Below are 19,047 nucleotides of genomic sequence, written 5' to 3' on the forward strand. Positions count from 1 at the left end.
AGCTCTTTTCCCTGAAAAAAAAAATACAAAGACCCCCCAACAGTAAAACCCACCACCTAACCAACCTCCCAAAATAAAAAACCTAACTCTAAAAAAAACTAAGCTGCCCATTGCCCTGAAAAGGGCATTTGGATGGGTATTGCCCTTAAAAGGGCATTTCGCTCTTTTACTGCCCAAACCCTAATCTAAAAATAAAACCCACCCAAAAATCCCTTAAAAAAACCTAACACTAACCCCCAACGATCCACTTACAATTTATGAAGTCCCACTTGAACGATCTTCATCCCGGCAGAGAAGTCCTCATCCAGGCAGCAAGAAGTCTTCATCCAGGCAGCCTCTTCAATCTTTATCTTGGCGGCGAAGTCCTCATCCAAGAGGAGAGAAGTCTTCATCCAGGCGGCCTCTTCAATCTTCATCCAGGTGGCATCTTCTATCTTGATCCTGGCGGTTCGCGAACGGCGGACTCGAACTTCCGGTATTGTTCGCGAATGCGCGAACCGCCATTGAATTCAATAGGCAGGCGAACTTTAAAACCTACAAGGACTCTTTCTGGCCACAATAGTGATGGAAAAGTTGTTTCAAGGGTACTAACCCCTGGACTGTAGCATGCTGGAGGGGGATCCCTGGCAAAACTCCCATGGAAAATTACATAGTTTATGCAGAGTCTGCTTTTAAGCCATAATGGGTCTAAATCAACTAACATTCCCAAAGTGGCTGTCTCAAAACATCCCGGACAGAAGATAGATTGATAGGATAGATATACATAGATTGATAGTTAGATAGAATCGATAGAAGAGAAATAGATAGATTTGTTAGATATATAATTACCCTAATAAATTCTAATAATCAAACATGCGTTCTTGGACCCAACTAGCTTGTGTTAATTAGTACTTTTCTTAGCACTTTAATCCCTGTCCCCCCCCCCTTATCGGGGGTGTTCTATATGGCCTGCCAGATTACCCTGAAAAATTATAATAATGACATGTGGTCTGCTACCTATTTTAACTAGGTTGTGTTTTAAGTACTACCATTCTTAGCACTTTAAAATATAATAATAAGACATCTGCTCTTGGTCTGCGACCCATGGTAACTATGTTGTGTTAATTAGTAATGTCCTTCGCATTTTAATAGCTGTTACTCATACTCACCCTATTGGTGGAGGTCTATATGGCCTGCATGATTACCGTAACAAAATATAACAACCAAACATATGCTCTGGGACCCATGGTAAGTAGGTTGTGTTAAGTAGTACTGTTCTTTGCAGTTTCATACCTGTTACAACACCAAATGGTGGCAGGTCTATCTGGCCTTCATGATTAGCTGCACCCAAACCCAAAAAAAAGGCTTGGAAGGCTGTAGAAAAGTGCAATTCTAGGGCACGAGCAAACTGAGGATTAAGATCATCAACAATCAAGATTTTTTTAATTTTAATTAGTAACTATACTGTGACCAAAAATTAGGATTGGTGTAAATAGTTGGAAAAACGGCCTGGCATAAAAGGATGGCAGGCAGGAGGTAGATGCAATTCAAGGACACTAGGAGACTGATTACTGACAGTCTAAACAGTGATGATTGACAATTTTTGCAATACTGTTAACAGAAATATGATTGCTGACAACAATTGGCTAGGTGGGCCTGGCTAACAGCAGGCTGCAAGGCAGGAGGAAAGTGCTATTCAATGGCACCAGCAAACTGAGGATTCAAATCACAGCAACTATTACCAAAAATTTTAATTTTTAATTATTAGAATACTTTCACAACAAATATGATTGGTGTAAATATTTTTTAAGTAGGCCTGGCACACAGGCTTGGAAGGCTGTAGAAAAGTGCAATTCAAAGGCACGAGCAAACTGAGGATTAAGATCAACACTAAAAAAATTGTTTATTTAAATTAATAACTATACTGTCTGTGACAACAATTATGATTGGTGTAAATAGTTGGCTAGACGGCCTGGCACAAAAGGCTGGCAGTGGCAGGCAGGAGGTAAATGAAATTCAATGGCACTAGTAGACTGAATATTTGCAGTCCAAAAAATTATGATTTTTTTTTTTAATTATTGTTACAAGAATTGTGATTGGTGCCACTAATTGGCTACTTGGGCCTGGCAGACAGGCTGGCAGATATGAGTTGTGGATGGTAGGTAGGGCAGCAATTTAACACAGTATGCTGTGTAAGTAAACACAGGACTGATAGAAAATTAAGTTACATTACACTAGCAAAATATTTTAAAATTTTAGATTTTAATATTAAAATTATGTTAAGAAGTGCAATGCACATATGACTATATGAGTGGTCGCACTGGCTGGCTGCTACGTAGGGCAGCAATTATAACAACAGTATGCTGTGTAGGTCAGATGGACAGTTAGACACAGGCCTGATAGAAAATACAATTAGATTACACTAGCATAATGATTTAAAGACTTTTTTTTTTAAATTTTAAGAAAAAGGTTAAGCACATACATATGAGTCGTGGCTGATAGCCTTGGAAGGGCAGCTATTAAAAACAGTAGGCTCTGTAAGTCGGATACACACACGCCTGATAGAAAATACTATTAGATTACACTAGAAAAATGATTGAATTTTTTTTTTTTTGGGGGGGGAAATTAAAAAAAAGGTTAAACACATATGAGTCATGGCTTATAGACTAGGGAGGGCAGCAAGTAAACACAGTAGGCTCTCTATGTCAGCAAAACACACAGGCCGGATAGAAAATTATATTAGATTACACTAGCAAACAAATTTAAACTTTTTTTTTATATATATATTTAAATTAAGGTTAAGGAGAATAGATATGAGTGCTGGGTGGCTGCCTGGCACAGACCAATTAACCAAAAGACTGAAAAAAAGAGGTATATTAATGCTGAGTGAGCCTGACAGACACAGGCATGATGGTAAATGTAATTAGATTACACTAGCAAAATATATATATATTTTTTTTTTTTTTTAATTTAAAATAATGTTATAAACGGATATTAACACTGGTGGCTGCTGGCTGGCACAGAGCAATGAACCAGAGTATATGCTGTGTGACACTGGCCTGATAGAAAATGAAAAAAAATTACACTAGAAAAATAATTATATTTTTTGGTTTAGTTAAATTTAAACTAATGTTGTTAGGGAGATATCAGTGGTGGCAGTAGTCACAGCATATGCTGTGAGCCTTAAACACAAAGCTGAAAGCCAGGCAAATGCTAATAAAAAAACAAACAAAAAAAACCGGCACGAAATATAGCCCTAAAAAGGGCTTTTTGGGGTGCTGTGCTTGCAGCAGAGATGAGTGGAGTCCTTCTGGACTGTAAATACACTAGCCTAGCTATGTTTTTCCTATTAATGTCAGGAGCAAAAACACAACACGTCCTCTCATTAAAAAAGCAAGGTCGTTATGAGTCTAAAATGGCGGATTCCGAGTAGCTGGGAGTGTCTGTGAGGGAGTGTCTGGTGTTGATTGGCTCTAATGTGTCAGGCGGCTGTGACATAAAGGGTCAAAGTTTCCACAATGGTGACACATAGGGGCGGATCGCCATGTGTTCGCCCACAAACGCGAACGCGAACAAGCTATGTTCGCTGTGAACCTTTCGCGGGCGAACAGTTCGGGACATCACTACTGCTAAAATCCTATTGGCTGTTCAAATCAGTGCCCATCCAGATGCCCTTTTCAGGGCAATGGGTAGCTTAGGTTTTTTAGATTGTTTTTTTTAATTTTGTGGGTTTGGGAGGTGGGGTTTTTTAATGTTAGTGGGTATTTGTATTCTTTTTTTTCTTTCAGAAAAAGAGTTGATATCTTTAGGGCAATGCCCTACAAAAGGCCCTTTTAAGGGCCATTGGTAGTTTATTCTAGATTAGTTTTTTTTTTTTAATATTATATATTTTTTTTAATGGGTATTAGAATAGGAATAATTTGTATTATTTTTTAAAATTTGTTTGTTATTTTGTGTAATTTTTTTTAGGGGGTGTTTGGTTTTTTTTTGTAGCAAAAGAGCTGTTTAACTTAGGGCAATGCCATACAAAAGGCCCTTTTAAGAGCCCCCCAAAAGGCCCTTTTAAGGGACCTTAGCAGTTTGTGGGGTGGGGGTTTGTATACTGTTAGGGGATGTTAGTTTTTTTGTAGCAAAAGAGCTGTTTTACTTAGGGCAATGCCCTACAAAAGGCCCTTTTAAGGGCCCTTGGTAATTTGGGGGGTGGGAGTTTGTATACTGTTAGGGGGTGTTTGTTGACTTTTCTCTGACCCTCTCTCCCCATTGAAGTCTATGGGGAAAGCGTGCACAAGCACGTCAAAACAGCACTTTTTTTTTTGCACTATGGAGCTTAAAAGCGCCATATCGCCCGCACAAGCTGGGTTTTTTAAAACTTGTAATGGCAGCGCTATAGGGGATGTTAGTTAATTTCCCTATAGCGCTCAAAACTCGTAATCTATGTGATAGATATTAATGGAGCTTCGCTAAAGACTAATCAAGAGAGGGGGCATGTTGGTCATCACGTGACTATCAAAAATGACGTTTGGACAAAGGATATAAAGGTATTTGGTCCATTCCTAAATACAATCTTGCAAAGTGTGTAAAGAAACTGGACCTTGAACCATAAATAACAGAGAGCAGCGAATTTATTATTTTCAACCCTATAACATGTCTTGAAACAAAACAAATATAATTAGTGATATGTGTTTTTGATTGTGGGCTAATTTTGACTAAAATAATACCGAAGGGAGCCAGTCAAAAAACTAAACTATATATATACAAATGTATCAAGCCGTGAAAGTGCTAATAATAGTAACTATGTAGCTGCAGTGAAAACTGTAATTATAGGCCATATGAGTGTGGAAAGTGACATATATTGTACTAATACTAATATGTAAAGAATAGAAAAAGTTGAAGCAAAATATAATAAAATCCATATATAGAATTATACACTGGTGATGTGCAAAAAGCCACATAGGTTCCCCTGTAATTCCGGAAGTACCGTATTAATTAAATATTTTCACTAAACAAATCTAATATGAGCCACAGGTTGGTGGTTAAAGTGTCCAATAGGAGAAATCTTACTGTTTGAATATACCATATACCAGAACTTCCCACCATGAGTTAGGTTAACAAGAAGTATTATACAAACAAATAAAAAAACTCAAAAAAAATAAATAAATGTACATACAAAATTATCGCTACAAAAGCAGCAGTGTCAATAACCTCATTTAGACTGAGGGAAAATAAGGATACAAATTTATGGATCAAAAAAGTCTCCCTCTGTCTTAGTTTAATGCATCTGTTATATTTGTTTGAATCAGGAATGCTCTCTAATGGGGTAATTTGGAAGCTACATGTGTCCCCATTGTGTTCATGAAAAGGGGGGGGGGTTTACCAAAGCGCCAACAAAAAGGCTGGGTCTGAGCCAGTTGAGGTTATAATCACAAATGGCATAAAAAATACATTTATTCAAACAATGTCACAGATAAGATACAACTAACAGACAGTAAAAGAATTTAAATAACTTAAACAGTCCAATTAAAAAATACTAGCCGTGATCAGTGGCTAATAAAAAACTAAAAGTGCCCGGTTTCCCAGTACACAATATTCCAGAAAACGTTGGAATAATTTGATATATACTTTGATTAAGGACTAGTAGAGGTGGGACAAATCAATGTCCTTTGGAAAGTCTAAAACGTATAGCAACCTATATGTGCAATTACTTTGAAGATGGATGATGTATATAAAAATAAATGAATCTGCTAGTTACCGCAGCAAGTGTGAAGGACAAAGTGTGTCAATAGAGGTAGTGTTACAACCTGTATGTGCAAATACTTGAAGGTTGAGTGAATTAAACAACCTGGGTGTGCAAGTATTTAGGGTAAAAAATTGGGTACAAGTTATAATTTTTAGCAGAGCATTTAAATTTCAATGTGTGTCGTGTGAAATAAATGTCCTCACAGTAAATCTTAGCTTGTGTGTGGGTTGGTGTTTTTCAAATTATGGGTAAATGTTGGGTAAATACTATCCACAATGATAATGCTGGATGATGTTCGTGATTGTAAAAACTAATATGTGACAAATGAAAACTTCAATTGCAAATAATGATAACACACTGATTCCGTGATATATCAAAGCAAAATTCTAAAAACATCCAAATAAGCCCTGTGAGCAAAACTGATAACCCTTGAGTCTTGATAAAGGTCTAGCACAGACCGAAACGCGTCGACTGGTGAGTTCTATTTCAATTATTTTAAGATTAAGAAAACTATATGCACTATTGTGTCTATTGCTGTTTTAGGTATCGTCGAAACTGGAGAAGACTAGGACTTCCGGTTCTTAACCTCATTCCTGCTTCGGCTGCAGGATCATTGCAGCAACACTACCATTAGCGGAAGGTTTTCAGGAATTACCAATTTGTTTGTTGGATTAACTGTTCACTCACACGGCTTTTTTTCGCAGTGGCCACTGTTTTTTGGAATCGATTGGTTTGCTTTGAATTTATGTACCACAACTTTTTGTATTGACTTTGAATATTGCTAAGGTTTATTAACGTTGCTCACACTGTTTATTTTGGATGTTCTTTTGCTTTGATATTTCACGCCATCACGTCAAGGGTTATCAGTTTTGCTCACAGGGCTTATTTGGATGTTTTTAGAATTTTGCTTTGATATATCACGGAATCAGTGTGTTATCATTATTTGCAATTGAAGTTTTCATTTGTCACATATTAGTTTTTACAATCACGAACATCATCCAGCATTATCATTGTGGATAGTATTTACCCAACATTTACCCATAATTTGAACAACACCAACCCACACACAAGCTAAGATTTACTGTGAGGACATTTATTTCACATGACACACATTGAAATTTAAATGCCCTGCTGAAAATTAGCAGATTCATTTTAACTTGTACCCAATTTTTTACCCTAAATACTTGCACACCCAGGTTGTTTAATTCACTCAACCTTCAAGTATTTGCACATACAGGTTGTAACACTACCTCTATTGACACACTTTGTCCTTCACACTTGCTGCGGTAACTAGCAGATTCATTTATTTTTATATACATCATCCATCTTCAAAGTAATTGCACATATAGGTTGCTATACGTTTTAGACTTTCCAAAGGACATTGATTTGTCCCACCTCTACTAGTCCTTAATCAAAGTATATATCAAATTATTCCAACGTTTTCTGGAATATTGTGTACTGGGAAACCGGGCACTTTTAGTTTTTTATTAGCCACTGATCACGGCTAGTATTTTTTAATTGGACTGTTTAAGTTATTTTAATTCTTTTACTGTCTGTTAGTTGTATCTTATCTGTGACATTGTTTGAATAAATGTATTTTTTATGCCATTTGTGATTATAACCTCAACTGGCTCAGACCCAGCCTTTTTGTTGGCACTTTGGTAAACCCCCCCCATTTTCTAACTTGTATCTTGACTACTAGGAGTCAGTTTTCCAAAGCTAGGGTCTTATTTAGGTAGGCGCTCAGTGTACTCCAATACCCATTGTGTTCATGAACATAGTGTCTAGAAACCCTCGAATAGATTACGAGTCTTGCGTTAGGGTTAAAAAGCAGCGTTGAGAGGTCCCAACGCTGCTTTTTAATGGCCGCTGGTATTACGAGTCTTGCAGGTACAGGTGTAAAATACCGCAAATCCACTTACGTCAATTGCTTATCCTATATTTTCAATGGGATTTTCCTAATGCCGGTATTACAAGTTTTCCTAAAAGTGAGCGGTAGACCCTCTCCTGTCTGGTACCGCATTTAAAAGTCAGTAGTTAAGAGTTTTATGGGCTAATGCCGTAACATAAAACTCTTAACTAAAGTGCTAAAAAGTACACTAACACCCATAAACTACCTATTAACCCCTAAACCGAGCCCCCCCCCTCCACATCGCAAACACTATAATAACAATTTTAAACCCTAATCTGCCGAACCGGAGATCGCCGCCACTATAATACATGTATTAACCCCTAAACTGCCGTTCTCCCGCATCGCAAACACTAGTTACATTTTATTAACCCATAATCTGCCATCCCTAACATCGCCGCCACCTACCTACATTTATTAACCCCTAATCTGCCGCCCCCAACGTCGCTGCCACTATATTAAATGTATTAACCCCTAAATCTAACTCTATCCCTAACCCTAACACCCCCCTAACTTAAATATAATTTTAATAAATCTAAATAAAATTAGTATAATTAACTAAATTAATCCTATTTAAAACTAAATACTTACCTATAAAATAAACCCTAAGCTAGCTACAATTTAACTAATAGTTACATTGTAGCTAGTTTAGAGTTTATTTATATTTTACAGGCAAGTTTGTATTTATTTTAACTAGGTACAATAGTTATTAAATAGTTATTAACTATTTAATAACTACCTAGCTAAAATAAAGACAAATTTACCTGTAAAATAAATCCTAACCTAAGTTACAATTACAATGAATGAACACACAATTTAAAAGCGCCCCACACTACACACTAATGCTCACAGTACAACAGACTTAGAGATATGTAAAAATATATACATCAAATTCAACAGAATAAAAAGGATATATGTTTAAGAATCCACATCCATTTTTAAAGGGGGTGTTTTCACAAATAAACTTCAATGGGTTGCTGCCACCACTATAACACAGTTCTGGTGACCGGATAAACTATAAGAAATGGAAAAAAGAAGAAAACAGGGCGCAACCCCTCTAAGTGTAATATGTATGTTATAAACAATTTTATTTAATATCACACAAATTCACACTCACACATTAGAACCTCAAACATATGAGGTATGATAGGTGCACTGGGGAACAGTTTGTAGGTCTCTCAGGGCACAAAGTCTGCAGCTTTACTTGCAGCACACTCGGTCTGGAGGTCCGGTGTGTGTGTATCTAAACTTCCGTATCAAAACAGACTTCACTCACAGTCCCGGTTGTTAAAGCATGTCCTGTTACCATCCCCAATTATAGATATTCCATATGCAAAGTTCAGGTAAACAATAATAAAAACATAAATCGTATTATATAGATACCACCACGCTGAATCCTCAAAACAGTCAATCTGCAAGTTCAAAGCCGGCTCCTTGCGATCACTGTGTCAGATAACGTGATGACGTAATGTGGTGGGCGTGGTCTTACACGTTTCGTAGGGATTCCCCCTACTTTGTCAGAGGTAGGGGGAATCCCTACGAAACACATAAGGCCACGCCCACCGCATTACGTCATCACGTTACCCAACACAGTCAGCGTGGTGGTATCTATATAATACGATTTGTGTTTTTATTATTGTTTACCTGAACTTTGCATATGGAATATCTATAATTGGGGACGGTAACAGGACATGTTTTAACAACCGGGACTGTGAGTGGAGTCTGTTTTGATACGGAAGTTTAGAGACCTCCGGACCGAGTGAGCTGCAAGTAAAGATGCAGACTTTGTGCCCTGAGAGACCTACAAACTGTTCCCCAGTGCGCTTATCATACCTCATATGTTTGAGGTTCTAATGTGTGAGTTTGAATTCGTGTGATATTAAATAAAATTGTTTATAACATACACCTGGAAGGCTTCTAAAAGCTTTCTCTTCATTAGGCCACAGTTTCTTTTGTCCCAATAGGTATTTTGGCATTGCACTAAAATCTTCCATGACCAGTTGTTGGAATCGATCAATGTAGGTAACATCGTCTTTAGGGGGATTGAATCTAGAGGGAGAGGATAATGAAGAATGGATAAAACCCTCAAACAAATCCTCTGCCAGTGTATCTGGTTCTTTATAAATTACCTGTTGCTGTTCTCTAGGGTTCATTGAATTCAAAAGGATAGGTGTACCATTAACGTTATTCCTTTTTAGGTACTTCATAGAAAAATATCTTTGTTGGGATAATTTTCTTGTGTAAAGTAAAATTCCAGCAGCACAGCAGTGAAATTAAAAAAAGACGTTTATTTCAACATACTGGTAAAAATACAAGCACGGACAGGTTGTCTGATGAATTTTGCCTCCCTAGTGGTGCTTCCTCATAGACGGAGGATAAAACATATATTGCCCTCTTTTATACTGGTCATAGGTGTTCACATATTAACTCTTTAATGCCTAAATCCAATTAAAACTTAAAACATTAAAATAATATAGTATATGTCACGGTTAATATCAAGTTCACAATGTGCAGAGTAGCCAATCAAGGAGAAAATAGTACATACGCAAATGTTTTGATTGCATTATATAAACAACAATATCAAAAGAACAAAGCACCTGAAAAAAATATTATTAGATATAGCATTATGTATGACAGAAAGTTAAATATAATTAAATTTTCAATAGATCAATAATGATACATTACACATTATAACGACATTTAATTATCTTATACATTTCAACAAAAATTGTTACTAAGCCGATAAGCTTATAATAGATGGCAGAATTCTCTCACACACTGCTATCATCTAATTTACAGTATGCAGACATTAATAAACCACATCATGGGCGCGATCCGATATAGATCGTAGTTTGCGGCGCAAGCGAGGGAATCCGCGTCGCTCGCAGTTTCAGCTCGCAACTCGAGCTATCCCATATACTGCGCCGTCAGATGCTAAAGTGCCATAAGTCTGATAAACCAGCGATGTACAGAAATCTGCGCAAGTACAAATTTCTGGCGTTGCCAGTGACTTACTGCCGGCGCCTACAAAACCTGACTAAAGTCTAAATCACCCGCACTGTCTAACACGCCTCCCTAACATAGCCCGACACGTCTAACCCTCTATCCGCTATCCCCCCTCACTATCCTAACAATAAAATATGTAGTAACCCCTAAACCGCCGCTCCCGGAGCCCGCCGCAACCTAATAAAATTATTAACCCCTAAACCGCCGCCAGCTATATTAAATCTATAACCCCCCCTAAAGTGAGCCCCTAACACCGCCGCCATCTACCTTACCTACCCCCTAAAGTGAGCCCCTACCCCGCCGCTATCTATTGTAAAATTATTAACCCCTAATCTAATCCCCCTATACCGCCGCCAGCTATATTAAATTATTTAACCCCTGAAATACTAAACTATCCCTACCACTAAACCTAAGTCTAACCCTACAAATAGCCCTGAAAGGGGCTTTTTGCGTGGCATTGCCCCAAAGTAACAGGCCTTTTGCCAGCCCTTAAAAGGGCTTTTTGCGGGGTATGCCCAAAAGAATTCAGCTCTTTTGCCAGCCCTTAAAAGGGCTTTTGGCGGGGCTTTGTCAAAATGTAAACTGCTCTTTTGCCTACAATCTACATCCCCCTACACCGCGGCCACCTATAATAAATGTATTAACCCCTAATCTAATCCCCCTACACCGCCGCCAGCTATATTAACTATATTAACCCTAATTATATTAGGGTTAATATAGTTAATATAGTTATTATATTATATATATTAACTATATTAACCCTAATTATATTATGGTTAATATAGTTAATATCGTTATTATATTATATATATATAAAGTATAATAACCCTATCTAACTCTAACATCCCTAACTAAACTCTTATTAAAATAAATCTAATATTAATATTATTAATTAAAATATTCCTATTTAAATCTAAATACTTACCTATAAAATAAATCCTAAAATAGCTACAATATAATTAATAATTACATTATAGCTATGTTAGGGTTTATATTTATTTTACAGGTAAATTGTTAATTATTTTAACTAGGTATAATAGCTATTAAATAGTTATTAACTATTTAATAGCTACCTAGTTAAAATAATTACCCAATTACCTGTAAAATAAATCCTAACCTAAGTTACAAATACACCTACACTATCAATAAATTAAAGAAACTACAAATATCTATCTAAAAATACAATTAAATAAACTAAACTAAATTACAAAAAACAAACAAACACTAAATTACAAAAAATAAAAAAAGATTACAAGATTTTTAAGCTAATTACACCTATTCTAAGCCCCCTAATAAAATAATAAAGCCCCCCAAAATAAAAAAATTCCCTACCCTATTCTAAATTAAAAAAAGTTCAAAGCTATTTTACCTTACCAGCCCTTAAAAGGGCCTTTTGTGGGGGCATGCCCCAAAGAAAACTGCTCTTTTGCCTGCAAAAAAAAACACAATACCACTCCCCAACATTACAACCCACCACCCACATACCCCTAATCTAACCCAAACCCCCCTTAAATAAACCTAACACTACCCCCCTGAAGATCTCCCTACCTTGTATTCACCCAGCCGGGCCGAACTCCTCATCCGATCTGAGCGATGTCTTCCAGCAAGCGGCAGTGAAGTCTTCTTCCATCCGGGCGATGTCTTGAAGCAAGCGGCAGAGAGTCTTCTTCCATCGGCGATGTCTTCAAGCAAATCGGCATCTTCAATCTTCTTTCTTCGCTCCTCCGCCGCGGAGCATCCATCCGGCACGACGACTTCCCGACGAATGAGGTTCATTTAAATGACGTCATCCAAGATGGCGTCCGTCGAATTCCGATTGGCTGATAGGATTCTATCAGCCAATCGTAATTAAGATAGAAAAATCTGATTGGCTGATTGAATCAGCCAATCAGATTCAAGTTCAATCCGATTGGCTGAACAAATCAGCCAATCGGATTGAACTTGAATCTGATTGGCTGATTCAATCAGCCAATCAGATTTTTCTACCTTAATTCCGATTGGCTTATAGAATCCTATCAGCCAATCGGAATTCGACGGACGCCATCTTGGATGACGTCATTTAAAGGAACCTGATTCGTCAGGAAGTCGTCGTGCCGGATGGATGCGGAGGAGCGAAGAAAGAAGATTGAAGATGCCGATTTGCTTGAAGACATCGCCGATGGAAGAAGACTCTCTGCCGCTTGCTTCAAGACATCGCCCGGATGGAAGAAGACTTCACTGCCGCTTGCTGGAAGACATCACTCGGATCGGATGAGGAGTTCGGCCCGGCTGGGTGAATACAAGGTAGGGAGATCTTCAAGGGGGTAGTGTGAGGTTTATTTAAGGGGGATTTGGGTTAGATTAGGGGTATGTAAGTGGTGGGTTGTAATGTTGGGGGGTGGTATTGTGGGTTTTTTTGCAGGCAAAAGAGCAGTTTTCTTTGGGGCATGCCCCCACAAAAGGCCCTTTTAAGGGCTGGTAAGGTAAAAGAGCTTTGAACTTTTTTTAATTTAGAATAGGGTAGGGAATTTTTTTATTTTGGGGGGCTTTATTATTTTATTAGGGGGCTTAGAATAGGTGTAATTAGCTTAAAAATCTTGTATTTTTTTTATTTTTTGTAATTTAGTGTTTGTTTTTTTTTGTAATTTAGTTTAGTTTATTTAATTGTATTTTTAGATAGATATTTGTAGTTTCTTTAATTTATTGATAGTGTAGGTGTATTTGTAACTTAGGTTAGGATTTATTTTACAGGTAATTGGGTAATTATTTTAACTAGGTAGCTATTAAATAGTTAATAACTATTTAATAGCTATTATACCTAGTTAAAATAATTAACAATTTACCTGTAAAATAAATATAAACCCTAACGTAGCTATAATGTAATTATTAATTACATTGTAGCTATCTTAGAGTTTATTTTATAGGTAAGTATTTAGATTTAAATAGGAATATTTTAGTTTATAATATGAATTAGATTTATTTAATAAGAATTTAGTTAGGGGTGTTAGGGTTAGATAGAGTTAATATAGTTTATATAAATACTATAGTAACTATATTAACTGGATTAACCCTAATATAATTAGGGTTAATATAGTTAATATATATAATATAATAACTATATTAACTATAATATACTTAGGGTTAATATAGATAATATAGCTGGCGGCGGGGTAGGTAGATTAAATTAGGGGTTAATAATTTTAATATAGATGGCGGTGGTGTAAGGGGTTCACATTAGGGGATAGATCAGTTAGATGGTGGCGGTTTTAGGGGCTCACAGTAGGGGGTTAGTTTATGTTGATGGCGGCGGTTTAGGGGTTAAATACTTTATTAGGGATTGCGGCGGGGGATCGCGGTTGACAGGGAGATAGACATTGCGCATGCGTTAGGTGTTAGGTTTATTTTAGCAGCCAGTTTAGGGAGTTACGGGGCTCCAATAGTCAGCGTAAGGCTTCTTACGGCTGCTTTTTGTGGCGAGGTGAAAATGGAGTAAGATTTCTCCATTTTCGCCACGTAAGTCCTTACGCTGTATATTGGATACCAAACTGCGCGGGTTTGGTATACCTGCCTATGGCCCAAAAAACTACGGGCGATGGCAGAAATATACGCGCGTAACTTCTAGGTTACGCCGTATATAGGATACCAAACCCGCGCAAATATTGGCGTCGCCGATTTTGCGGGCGCCGATTTTTATCGGATCGACCCCCATATGTTTATCATACAGAATAACAATGATATGGGACCTAGTGCACTAATAATATAACACCAACAATGGTTTACTAGCCATTCTGAAAACTTTGATATCTGTATGGGATTAAGTTTAATAACCAACAAATGATATTTAGATTGAATCTTGATCAAACCCTATTATTGTGCTATATCTTCCTTGGAAGTCTGTCAGACAATAGTATACTCTCCTTCTCAGAGTATGCTTACCTAGTAGTCAGGGAAGCAAGAAGGCAAAATATAAACAGACTATGTATTTTAAAGAAACATTTATATAAAATAACTAATGTCCCACTCAAGATTTAAACCAGTGGGAACCCTAGTCTTAAGTCTGTATATACAATACAGTTCCTTTTTATCAAGTATTTAATATTGGTTGCCACCCCTGGGAGAAGTTTTTGCTACATCAATGATTTTTACAGAGAAATCACAAATACTAGTAAAGTGAGTAAGGTTAACATGTCTGGCCACTGTTGAATCCTTACAGTAATTCTTAAAATCATTCACATGTTCTCTTACTCTCACATTGACTTCCCTTGTTGTCTTACCGACATACTGAACATGGCAGATATTACACTCTAATAAAAAACTGCAAAAGTATTCTTGCAATCTGCATATAATCCAATATCATAAATTACTTCATCAACAGATAATCTAAATATGTTTGTTACGTCCATCATATTACATGTTAAGCAAGTTCTTGCTCTACATCTAAAACTTCCTTTCCTTCTTAGCCCCTAGTGGTCACTACATTTGGAACCATACTCGGAGCCAATCTAGATGCCAAAGTTAATGGTTTCTTTGGGACAAATTTGCATTTATCAATATGATTTTTTAACACATTATCTCCGGCAAGTATTGGTAAATTTCTTTTGAGAATTTTGACTATTTGTGGAAATTGAGTTGTGTATTCCGTAGTGAATACAATGTTGTTACTAAATGAACTATGAGTACTTTTTCCAACCTTATTCTTTATTACCATCGTGCTAATTTCTAATTTAGTTTTTTCTAATTAATGTTTTAAGTTGTAATTGGATTTAGGCATTAAAGAGTTAATATGTGAATACCTATGACCAGTATAAAAAAGGGCCATATGTGTTTTATCCTCAGTCTATGAGGAAGCACCACTAGGGGGCGCAAAACACGTCAGATGACCTGTCCGTGTTTGTATTTTTACCATTATGTTGAAATAAACGTCTTTTTTAAATTTCACTGCTGTGCTGCTAGACTTTTTACTTTACTATTTACCTGCAGTTGGTTCTGTGGCCTGTCTCACTCGCTTACAGCATCGTTAAGATACACAACTGGGATCAAGAAACGTATACGGTTTGCACATTAAAGCAACACGATGCTGGAGTTAGTAAATCATTCTTCTGTTACTTATTTGAATACATGAACTGTGTAAAGTGAACGGGAAAAGTATCACATAATTACTCTGGATGATGTGTTTCCTTGAACTAAATGATTGGTGTAAGACTCTTTACAACAGGTGTAACAGCAATTTCTGATTCCTATAAGATTGTGTGCATTCATCTCAATGTGTGTTTATATATATATATATATATATATATATATATATATAAAACATATGCAGCAATCAATCGCACATTGGCAGGTCTATATAATTATATAGAGCAGTGATTGCTTTGATATATGCGACAAGGTAAAATACAAACATGGAATTGGATAACACGGTCAAATCCAGTTCTCTCTATGATGCAGAGGCAAGAAAGGAGTAATTTAAATGTGTGTTCTCAGCTATACCGACAAGACTCATAATGGCTGCGTTATGGTTTTTATGCTGAAATGGCCATTTTTTCAGCGTTAAAACCGTAACGCAAAACTCGTAATCTTGGTTGATTTGTTTTAGTTGTTTAAATAATTCAATAATACATAAAGCTTATGATTTGAATGCTCAAATATTTACCTTGTTGTAACTGTTTTTAAAGGACTATATAAAAAAGCACTGCAGTACTCTGCGTGCTATAAAAAAAATATCCTGTTCTGAAAAAAATAGATACTTACCCTTTACAAATGTTAGGTATAGGTTTTCATTAAACTTGTTCTTTTTTATTACAGAAAAAAGCATCATGATAGCCCCCACTATAAAGTCTCCATTTTTAAAGTAGTTCTCCAGATTTGTATTGTTCAGGATACCTGCAAACAACCTGCAGACAACAATACTAAAAAACCAAGAAATACTTTGTACAGAATTGCCTGGGTATGCCCTGGCATCATTATTTGTATAGGAAGACTCGATGATCCAGTTGGATTTAAAGTGAAAATGTGACAGTTAATATGAAAATCAAAGTGTGATGGGGGCGGAGCCAGCAGCTGTGCTGTAAGGACGTGCAGACATTGAGCTCCCTTACATAATAACCCAAATCAAGGTTTTTATTTATATGTTGGTCCTGCAAGATCTAGCCTTAACATAGAGAATTATCCCCAATACTTAGATACCATCTTTGGGGACTTTAATTTGCCCAATTCTATTATTTTGGAGAGACTTGATCCATATTGACTCGCCGGGCTGGTCGCACACCAATTTGCCGCCTATACTGCTGAGACTGCGGCTGCCTGTGTTCTGGAGGGTTGGGGCTCCACTCCAGAACGAACACATACCGGCTCAACTTTACTGGGCTTAGCTCAGGGGACCCTTGTACTGTCGAGAGGGTCCGGTGAAGGTACATGAAGACCCTCTCCTGCTAGGCCCAACCCAGGGAGCTACCTGCAGCTGATCCTGTGAGCTCCTCTTTGAGTGCCGCGGCTGGGGAGGTTCCTGGTCTCCGGAGGGTCGGGGCTCCGCTCCGGAGACTTGATTACATCCTACCTGACCAACACAACTGAGGCGGCCCACATCGGAGCACCACACACAAGAGCCCTTCACTTACCGGAGACCGGTTGCTGCATTGGATGCTGGCTGGGCCTCTCTGGTCGCCTCTGACTGCTGGGGCGGGAGCCCGAAGTGAGAAATTGCCGCCATCGAAGAAGTAGGAGACCGGGCAGGACAGGCCTACACAACCCCCTGTTGCGCCGCTTGGAAGTGAGGGCGCGAAATTCAGCCATCTTGGGCCTAGGTGCTGCGCCAGAACAGCCTTCAGAGTGCCGGATAGCTGAGGTGCGGTAAGTTGTCCGCTTGCCCTAAACCATCACCTCAGACCCCTTTTCACACACTCTGCTAGCCTGTGCAGCCTATTTGAGGAAAGGAGAGCTGCAGAGTGAGCTGAGGCCAGCGAAAGTCTCCCCCTGGTCCCGGAGAAGGCCGCATCCACGTGGAAGACTCAGGTACTGGCTTATCACAGTTGTTTTTTCTTTCCCACACACAAAGTCCTCTACTGCCAGTACAGTATCTTGCCAGTTCACTAGCGCAGGGGTCATAATTTTTGGAACACACTACATTTGACTTCAGCTTGGGGTCCCCCCATCCTCCCAACCACACTAATTACCCCTAGCTACATAGACAACAGATAACCTGGGAACTCTGTCTAGAATATTTAGAGACAAAAGGATAATCCCTTAAGAAGTGGGGAAGGCATTACACTTAAGTGACTCCACTACAACACAGTTCTGAGGCAAAGAGTACAGGGGGCTCACAGATTTGCAGGAGGTACTGGACACTTGAATAGAGGGCCCTGCAATAAAGTGTGGAATAATACTGTTATGCTATTTTTGCTTTAGGGGCTCTAAAGGCTTTATTATTACCAGCAAGGACCTGTGGTGCTTACCTAGCCCTATTCTATACCGCGGGCCCTGGGTTTATGCCATCCTGCTCAAGGTGAGGGAGACCCCCACACATACCAAACTAAGGAACTTGCTGGATTTAATACTCAGGATCTTTTTGGTTTGGGAAACTCTCTGTGTTTAAAGCTGCTGCGTCAGCATAATTTTCTTTGAGTTCTGAGCTCAGAGTGGAGTGTCATTTTAACTCTCTCTTGCAAAGTGCTTAAATACTTAAAGCTGCTGCGTCAGCATAATTTCTCTGAGCTTGGGCTCTGAGTGGAGTGTAATGTTAGTTCCCTTTCTGTGCTTAACTAATATCTTTTGATTCCTCACACAGGTTCCATGACACTATAGCGTAAATAAGTATCACTGAGTTGAGAGTAACTTTAAGAATATGCCTAAAGTATTTCTATTATTGTAGCTCTATATTAACCAGTATGTTGCATGTCATATTGTGTGTTTAGGGCCTGAATTATTGTGTTATAAGCATCATTAAATTGATCTGAGATACCTTTGCATTTATAACAAAAGCCTTATTTTCAGGTATTGAGAGCGCCCTCTCCTCCCTTTCCCGCCAGACTATTGCTGGCGGGTCATACCCCTCCTCCTTTTCCCCACATCGTCCTATGGTGACAACTTCCCCAGGAGAGGGCAGCATAAGGGCACAAAGGCCCTGCAACATGGGGCTTCTAGCCTAAAACTCAGACCTACATGTGAATAGCTCTTTTTGATATACTGCTCACTTCTATATTCCCCAAGTAAGTCCGACCACATTATGTCAGTCTAAAAGGGCCCTTGCTGCCCCCCCCCCATGCTAGCATACCCTAGACAGACAAGATAGCATCTATTTAACAAGCATTGTGGTGTCCAACATCCACCAAGAGGGCCACAGCCATCATGTCACAGCAAGCGAAGAAAAAACAAAAAAGCAATTTTGGGCCCAAGAAAACTGTGATGGACCATTTCCATCCGCGGGGACAGAGAGAACCCG

General features: G+C 38.2%; 1 protein-coding gene across 1 annotated transcript in view; it reads right to left on the bottom strand.

Moving 5' to 3' along the window:
- The window catches only part of LOC128638886 (vomeronasal type-2 receptor 26-like), a 159,596-nt gene extending 142,277 nt beyond the window's left edge, over positions 1-17,319 (bottom strand). Inside the window, exons 1-2 of the mRNA XM_053691014.1 lie at positions 17,228-17,319; positions 16,362-16,504 (exon numbers count right to left, since the gene is read on the bottom strand). Of these exons, the coding sequence (XP_053546989.1) occupies positions 16,362-16,504; positions 17,228-17,319 (235 nt within the window). The remainder of the gene's footprint in view (positions 1-16,361; positions 16,505-17,227) is intronic.
- Positions 17,320-19,047: the final 1,728 nt, after the last annotated feature.

The sequence above is a fragment of the Bombina bombina genome, chromosome 8, assembly GCF_027579735.1.
Source record: "Bombina bombina isolate aBomBom1 chromosome 8, aBomBom1.pri, whole genome shotgun sequence".
NCBI lineage: Eukaryota > Metazoa > Chordata > Amphibia > Anura > Bombinatoridae > Bombina > Bombina bombina.